The sequence below is a fragment of the Podarcis raffonei genome, chromosome 8, assembly GCF_027172205.1.
Source record: "Podarcis raffonei isolate rPodRaf1 chromosome 8, rPodRaf1.pri, whole genome shotgun sequence".
In the NCBI taxonomy this organism is placed as follows: Eukaryota; Metazoa; Chordata; class Lepidosauria; order Squamata; family Lacertidae; genus Podarcis; species Podarcis raffonei.
The window spans coordinates 30,422,564-30,431,577 of record NC_070609.1 but is presented as its reverse complement, the minus strand read 5'-3'; the positions used below and the strand labels follow the sequence as shown (position 1 = coordinate 30,431,577).

Below are 9,014 nucleotides of genomic sequence, written 5' to 3'. Positions count from 1 at the left end.
GGGCAGAATGAACACTAAGTACCGTATTTTTCCACGTATAAGACTAGGTTTTCCCCTAAAAAATAATGTCAAAAATTAGGGGTTGTCTTATACATGATGCCATCTCTCTCCCCCCCCCCCATTTTCTTAAACATGAGTCCCCAAAAATAGGAGCCGTCTTATACATGGGGGTGTCTTATAGATGGAAAAATATGGTGCGTAGAAAACTGAGACACAGCAAAAAAAAAAAAAAAGACCTGCTCTGTTCATCCCTCTCTCCTCCAGCCATAGGACTGGATGCCCAAATCGCATTGGTTCTCTGCTGCTTGTATGATGGAGGCCCTTGACATTTGCATGAGTACAGCTCTCTGCTTCCAGCAGTCTTGACAGGTAGCAGCAACCGAAGGTGTGCTGGAAAGCTCCACCCCGGAATGTGCCTTTTGGAGATTCCTCCTCCTCTGCCTCGTCCTCCTCCTCCTCCTCACTCCCAGAGTGCTGGGAGGAGCCTCAGAGCTTTGATGCCCTTTAATTGGGAAAAAGGCTGTCTCAATGCTCCAGAAGGCGAGAGCGGATCAGGAAAAGGCCTGCAAGGAAGCTGGAACTCCTACCAGGTAAGTGTGTTCATTTGTTTTTCCTCACCATTGTGGGCTGAACTGCAACAAGAATGCCTTTTGCAAAAGGTTTTAAAGGTGTTCACTGTAAGGTGGGGACCACAACCTGGTGGGAAGATGTCGCTGCTAGGCAGACAATACTAGGTGGACCTATGCCTCCTGACATGCCTCCCTGTGTTCCTGTGGGACATGTGCCACAAAAGTCAGGCTTACTATTAGCCAAGGTAAATCAGGGCTTCAGTGGTCGAGATCAGATTTGTAACGTTTGAAAAGGCAGCCACTGACACTACCCTGAAAACCTTCCCCCCAGAAGAAGGGGAAGAATCACAGAAGCCCCCCGTATCTTGGGAGAGGAATACAGTTCGCAAACCAAAAGATGCGACTCCGAGGCAAACTCAAGCCCAGGCACCCCTTGTGTTTGAAATTAAGCACCTCCTGTAAAAGCAAAGAGTCTCAGGTTGCATCTGGAATTTCGTAACAAAATATGCAGGCTTAATAGTTTCATATATATAATAGGCGGGGTGAGAGAATGTTGTTGTTGTTTTTCTCATCTGTAGTGTCTATGAAGATCTCGGGGTCTTGTGAATGTTGTGCTCGCCTTGTGGGGAAGTGTTAATTCATCTTTTTAATTCATGTGCAGCAGATCCCCGTGAAATTCTTGTCAAACGACAAAGTGACAACACTCAGAACCTTATGGTCCCCGGTATTTTTTCAAATGATCTTTGAGAGCTGGGAGGAGGAGCCAGTGCTTTGCTAATATATCATTTTAACATTACAGGAAATGTCAAGAGTTGGTTTTACAGCTTAAAAAAAAAAAGACTAATCAGGGAAAATAAAATGCTGCAGAGACAGAATTCACTGAGAGCAGAAATGTTGATCACAATAGTTTGAAGATCAAGCGATCACTATCTGTGCTTCCGTATGGAAGGTATATTTAAAAAACAAAGTTTGTGCAGAGCATATGGGCTGGATCCAGAATAGGTTAGTTGGACTTAGGTTCTATTGAAATCAATGCGACAAAATTCATCATGGCTTAACCAGGCACAGCAATCTGGGGAAGTGCTGTAGCTGAGTGGCACAGCATCTGTTGCATGCAGAAAATTCTCCAAGATTTCAGGAAGAGTCCAAATCCCTTCAAATTTGTGTGTAATGAGCTTCCCCCACCCCACTAGCTAACCTTAGCTGCAAGTTTCATCCTATTCTCAAACAAGTAACACCTCACTGGTAAGAGAGAGAAGGATAATCACTGGGGGGTGGGGAGCTTCTAGCATCAAGGAAGACAAAATTGAGGTTCTTGGGCATGCTGAAGAGCATCATTTCATGCAGGGGAGCATGGAATTTGCAGGTTCCTATGTCCTTTGAACTGGACCGTGGGATTAGGGAAATTTAGAAAGTCCATATTCCCCAGCCTTTCCTGTCTCAGACACCCATTTCCAATAAGTTTTTGTTACTTGGAAAGGGTATGGGATGAAGTTCCAAATGGGATGTTTTTCTACATATACTACAAGTATTTTGAAAGAAAATGAAACAAAACAAAACAAAAAAGCAAGCGAAGAGAAGTTGCAGTGGGGTGGGGGGCAAACTGACAATGAAAGAAAGGGAGGGAGGGAATTCACTGCTACTACTACAAAATTTCTTTACAAGTCTTGTAAAAAAACATGAAGCAGATACACAGAAGACAGGCATGATAGTTACACGGAAACTCTATCCCAACATAATCAGCTGGAGATGGGGGAGAAATTAATTCAGCTCCCATGTTAACATGAACCTACCTAATCTGCACTTCCTGAATCAATAAGCAAAGGTAAATGCAGCTGTCGCTTGAAATTTGCACTTCTCTGAATTTTACAGTATAGTTCAACAGCCAAAAACAGCATGCACAAGGTACACACAAAATTCCATATGTTAGTGAAAAATAGCTTACAAACATGTATTATATTTGGGGGCATGGTTTGCAAAAATGTGGACATTAGAGAAAACTGCATACAAAAATGAGGACATCTAGAGAAATGTGGATGAAATTATACAGGGATTTCTCTCTCTCTCTCTCTCTCTCTCTCTCACACACACACACACACAGAGACACACTGCTGCAGAAATTAGCTATACTACAACTATAAAAATGAGGAACTAGGAAAAACCAAAATGGACAGATTTGCCCATCCTAGCATAAGGGCAGATTAACAGCATCACGCCCTAAGCACCCAGGGGTCTAATCTTGGCTGTGGTTAGAAAAAAAATTATAAAAATGGAAAGTTTGTCTGATCTAGCATGGCAACTCTTGTGCTGTGCTTTTAGTGCTAGGTCTGTGATGAATTAATAAACCTTGGCCAATCATACAGATTAAAGATGAATCATCTTTGTGTCAGTGTTCCTGCAAAGACATTTTTTTGTTCCAGCTTCTCAGTCTCCATTTGGCTTTCTAGAAGAGATGTTTGAGAAAGGGGAGCATCAGACAGCATGTTAATGCTCTTATAAACTTTAATCAGCCTCCCTCCCCACTCCTCCACCTTGAAGCCATTCCAAAGGCACCTGGACCCATTCCCTCTAGGCTGATCTAAATGCCTTACTTTCTTCAGTACAGACTTTCAGTTCATGTGCAGCTCCTTGAGGACTTCAAAGAGCAGCAGCTGTTTGACAAAACTCTTCGGGGAAGATCCTTCTCTCCAGAAATTCAGCACTAGCCATAGGAAGCAATTAAGGCTGCCTGTGTTTCTCCTCTTCCCCAGTGCCTAGGCATGTGTACATTAAAAACCTATGGGTTCCTTTGTAAGAATCAGCCACTGTCATGCTGCAAAGAAGGGAAAAGATGCAGGCAGTATCGGCTCCATGTTTGGAGGGCCTTGGGGCAACATGCTCAGAACCCAAAAATGAAGTAGAAGTGAAGAGGAGGGGCTTCTACTTCATTTTTTGGTTCTGCTGTCCATTTGCCTGCCCTGCTCCTCTGACTCTGTCCACACCACCACCCAGATGCACCATGGATCTGGATCCATCTTCTCCTATTGTCTGTTGTTGCTCAGGTGTTTGTAGAGAGCAAGTGATCAGGCAGTGGCAGCATCAAGGAGATGCAGCACAGAGCTTGGGGTTGTCATTGGGGCCCCTGTTTTGAAATGGACTTTGCCCACTGATGTCAACTTCCAGTCCTGAACTGCATCACTTCAGACTGTAGGTGAGACCTCGTATGATGGGCACTCCTCCACTGTTTTAACACATACATGCAAAACTAGCACTTGAGGGGAAAGACTCAGACAGAGCCCTTCCCCGGGATACTTCCAGCAATTTTTGGCAAAAACTGTTAGGGTCCACCTCAAATTTACAAAAAAATCAATAGTCTACCCCCTGGGTCCGGCTTCAGATTACCTCCTGGTTCCACCACTGTGGAAAAAGATTCTGCCTACAGACCCAAGAGTGGTCAGCTAGGGGTGGGGAAATCTGTCAGTTGTGGTTTCTCATTTTTCCAAACTAAAGTTCAGTTCTTCACATTCCCACATCAGTTTTTAAATTTTATTTTAGAAAGTCCTCATGAAAATTTGTCAGGATCTTAGTATGACTTTCTCCTAATATATATGTTTTTATATGCAATTTCCCCTAAAATGCACATATTTGCAAAGCAATTTCCCCTACTATAGTGCATTTTTGTATGTTACGCTCATTCATATATGTATTTTATGTACACTTTACCCCAGTATATGCATGCTTTGTACACATGGCTTGGCTGGAGAACTGCTTCCAAAAATATGAAGAAATGTGAATTTGGGAAGATGGTTGTGTTTAGCTTCTCATGTTGTTTCAGAAAGTGTGATTTAAGTAGGTATAGCTTTAAATGCAAATAGAACCAAATTTCTCCTTGATCCCTATGTTCAACCCTAAGTTCATGTGTTAGTAGTGTGGCCATATCTTCTCTACAAAGCTGTCTAGTCAAAGTCTGGTTTACAGATGAAGAAACCCCAAGGAGGGAGGATAAGGGCCTTGAATTTGCCCATCTACAATATTTGTTCAGCAGCCACATAAGTTTCCTAGTCCCAAGTCTTCCACACTATGGTGCAATGTATTGTATTCCTGATTAATTATTTGCATATGCTAACTCTATGTAAACTGGTGCTTTCCCATCTGATGTTGTGTTTCCTCTTTTTTGGCATTGCGTAAGTTGCCATCATAGGAGATGGCAGGTCTCCATCATTTCAAAAGCAAATAGAGACGCTCTTGAGAACTCGCAGCACCCCAGTCTCATACCAGAGTTCACCACCGGGCATCTTCCTTGCACACACACACACACACTTTATTTACTGCAGCAGTTAGCAGTTCTTGCCCCTTTGGGAGATGAGGGCAGGGTGGATAGATTGTGGTTTCTTTCTAACCTGTACGGACATGTTGCTAGCTTAGGCAAAACATATGACATCCATATGGGGCAGAGGCACATGGTGTGGGGGTGAGGAAAAGTATTGGGTGTTTAAATTGCTATGCATGTTTTCTAGCTTTGGCTCTTTAATCATTTGTAATCTGTGGTGAGGGGAGTGGCACAGCTGAACCCAGAAAGTTTATTTTATTTGCATATCCATTCATTTATATACAAGCTTTTTGCCAAGGCACCCAAGGCAGTTTACAGTTTTAAAGGACTAGAGCAAATTATATTCTAAGTGTTGTAAGTAGCTGGGCCAAATCCCCTCAGTTTCCTCGATCATCCATTCATTACCTCAGAAACTTCATCCAAGATTCTTCAGCAGGGGTGGGAGAATCTTGTTGCTTTTTTGATGAAGTCATTGAAGAGTTGGAAAAGGCTCAGAAAAGTACCACCAAAATGATCAAGGGGAGGGAGTGACTTCCCTGTGAAGAAATGTTGCAGTGTCTTGAACAGGGCCAGATTTAGGTTTGATGAGGCCCTACGCTACTGAAGGTAATGGAGCCCTTTATATGTCAACAACAAATTGTGGCTGGTTTTTGTGTTGGATATATGCTATATGGTAATTTGGTAATTTATGGACCTAATAGGTATCTAAAGCCATTTGCACATAACAAAATATGTATTTTATCAAAGTAATTGTATTTTTTTCCCTTTAATTTTTTTTGGGGGGCCTAAGAGAGTGGGGCCCTAAACTATAGCTTGTTTAGCTTATACATAGATCCAGCACTGGTCTTGAACTTCTTAGTTTAGAGAAAAAAGCAAGTAAGAAGTGGTATGATAGAAGTTTAGAAAAACCATGCATGGCATGGAGAAAGTGGATAGACAAAAGTTTTTATTCCTTTCTCATAACACCGGAACTCATGGACATCCAGCAAAGCTGGATGTTGGAAGATTTAGGACAGATAAAAGAAAGTCCCTCTTCACACAGTGCATAGTTAAACTATGGCACTCGCTCCTCCAGAAGGCAGTGAAGTCCAACAACTGGGATGGCTTTAAAAGAGGATTAGACAGATTCATGGAGGAAAGAGCTACTAGCCATGATGGCTATGCTCTACCTCCACAGCTGGATGCTGTAATGCTTCTGGATACCAGCTGCTGGAAACTACAGGAGGGGAGAGTTCTCTTGTGCTCATATTTCGCTTGCCGGTTTCACACAGGCATCTGGTTGGCCACTGCGAGAACAGGATGCTGGACTAGATGGGTCTCTGGTTCACTGATCCAGTGGGCTGTTCTTATAGGGGATTTAAGCAAACATCGTCCTTAACTAGAAATAGTGGTCCTAAACATGATCATCAACTTTATGGTGGGGGTCTTAGGGGTAGCACTTACTCTGCCTCCCAATTCAGTTTGGGAGGCAGAGGAAACCCCAATCCCATGATCCCCAGCAGGTGATGAAGCTCATCAGCAAGCACTAGAGTGATATTCTCTGCAGCCTCTATCAAGCACTCTCTGTCACCAGCTACCAATTCTTCTCCTCAAGGTTGAGGGGTATGGCTGGCAACAGGTCAGTGTGGACAAGAAGCAGCAGTAAATACTAGTCCCAAACGATATGGGAGAAATTGGAACAGTTTGTGACAGGCCATCAAAGTCCCCCAATTCCACACTTACCCCATTGTTAGTTGTAACATGTTGCTGAATTTGGAAGTAAAGCTTTTATCTCAAACAGCTATGAACCTTCATGGTAGATGATCAAACCTGGCAGGCATTGCAGAATGGGTCTAGAAAGACAATACAGCCTGCAGATGAAATGGTTTGAGAGTAATCCTGAAGGGAGGGGGGGGCTTAGGTTATTTCAGTTCCATGCAGCAAATCAGATCTAGGGGTGAGGTGTTGTTGACAACCTATCTATACAGTGTTTCTTTATACTCATACAGGCAACATCAGGGTGTTACAATATTTCTAATTCCATCTTCTCATGTCTTTTCAGGAACTGGAAGTAGAAACCAGAGGCCATGAACTGGGGAAGCTTTCAAGGGCTCCTGACCGGAGTGAATAAATATTCCACAGCCTTTGGACGTATTTGGCTCTCAGTGGTCTTCATCTTCCGGCTTCTAGTCTACATAGTGGCAGCTGAGAAGGTTTGGGGAGATGACCAGAAGGATTTTGACTGCAACACTAAGCAGCCAGGCTGCCCAAATGTCTGCTATGACCATTACTTCCCAATCTCCCACATCCGCCTCTGGGCCCTACAGCTCATTCTGGTTACCTGTCCTTCCCTGCTGGTAATCATGCATGTTGCCTACCTGGAAGCGAAACTAGAGAAACATAAGAAGAAGGTTGGGGCAGACTATGCACTGCGCTATCCTCCTGGCAAGAAGCGTGGAGGCTTGTGGTGGACCTATTTCTTGAGCCTCATTTTCAAGTCTGCTGTGGACATTATATTCCTCTACATCTTCTACCATGTGTTCCCAAACTACACACTCCCCAATGTGGTGAAATGCTCCCTTGATCCTTGTCCCAACATTGTAGACTGCTACATAGCTAAGCCCACAGAGAAGAACATCTTCACCCTTTTCATGATCAGCACAGCCTGCGTTTGCATCCTCCTCAGCCTCCTTGAAGCCTTCTACCTCGTTGGGAAACGATGTAAAGAGCACCTCCAAGCCAGAAGTGAAAGCCACAGGAGGCAGGACAGTGAAGTATTCATTATGAAGAAAGACCCTTCCTCCCTGCCCCCCGGTAAACATAACCCAAATGAAATAGGTCTGGAGGCATTCAATAGTACTGACTATAAGCCTTCTCCCTTCAACTTCACATCCTGCCCACCTCAGACAGCTCTGACCTCTAAAACAGCACCATCATAAGCAACCCTTAAATCCTGGGGAACTGGGTAATGGAAACCTTATACAGAACTAATATTACCTACTTTTCATATCAGCACTTTCTTTTAGGCAGGACATGGATGTGATGTATGAGAGGGAGAGAGGGATGGCCTTTGTCCGACACTCACCTAATTCAGACTGTTCAGTTTTCTGATATACATACTGATCAAAGAAGTCTATATTAAATGGTCATATCCAAATTCCCTGGTTCTTGCAACTAATTCGATCTAAACCACTTACGGTTTGCATATTGTGGACGTGTACTACTTACACGTTGCAGATTGCACTATTTCTGTCCAGTCCAGTTTTCAAAAACCTACCCTCCACCACAACTGAAGGTGGCTGGCACACTTGGTCTTGACTGCTGAGATACACACACACACACACACACAGAGAGAGAGAGAGAGAGAGAGAGAGAGAGAGAGAGAGAGAGAGAGAACCAAGTCAGTTCAAAGACAGGGATGAGTTTCTTCCAGCCATCATACCAAAGTAACAAGATGTACTGAGTGTAAAGCTGTCAGTCAAAACTATCCCCAAATGCCTGACAGAATAAGTGCATTTGACCAGTTTACTGGAATGACGAAGTTTCATAGCCTGGTGAACTCCCTGGAAAGTGAAATCCCTTCTCAGCTATGAAGTTTACTGTGTAACCTTGATTCTTCCTGTCACTCTCTCTCAGTCTAAACTACCTTGCTGCATTGTTGAGGAGATAAAATGTGAGACTTGCTTCCCTGAGCACCTCAGAGGAAAGGTGAGATAAAACTGAACACAAATCATGTCCCCCAAAGCAGGGGGAGGGAGAGAGAGAACGATAAGGGGAAAGGTGACTACAGGATGAATACAGAACTCAAGCCTATAAAATGAAAATGCTGATATTTGAAGCACAGGTGCCCATGTCCAAAGATTAGTGAGAATTACCACAGACTCAGAATAAAATTGGATTAGGTTGTTTCCCCCCCCTTGTTTCCCTTTGTTTCATCGAGCATTGATTTGAAATCAATAGGTGGTATTCAAGAAAGTTTTATGCAAAATAGACCTACTGAAATTAATGGACCTAAGGAACGTCGTGTTTATTAATTTCAGTGGTCTACTCTGAGAAAGACTGAGTTCAATGCCACCTGATTTGAGTCTTGGGAGATTCTCATTCATATTTGGATATGCCCATCTGTGTCCAGGAATGGCTGACATGATAGGGTGGTG

The 9,014-nt window shown here is 43.4% G+C and overlaps 1 protein-coding gene across 1 annotated transcript; it reads left to right on the top strand.

The window, feature by feature from the left end:
• The first annotated feature begins 269 nt into the window (after window positions 1-269).
• On the top strand, window positions 270-9,014 carry LOC128418834 (gap junction beta-5 protein-like). Its single transcript, XM_053398918.1, has 2 exons — window positions 270-590; window positions 6,920-9,014. Exon 2 carries the CDS (start codon window positions 6,945-6,947, stop codon window positions 7,794-7,796), a length of 852 nt encoding a protein of 283 aa, XP_053254893.1. The 5' UTR covers window positions 270-590; window positions 6,920-6,944; the 3' UTR covers window positions 7,797-9,014.

What these genes read in the sequence shown, in the direction of transcription:
- LOC128418834 (XM_053398918.1), top strand. Translation starts at nt 6,945, where the DNA reads ATGAACTGGGGAAGCTTTCAAGGGCTCCTGACCGGAGTGAATAAATAT.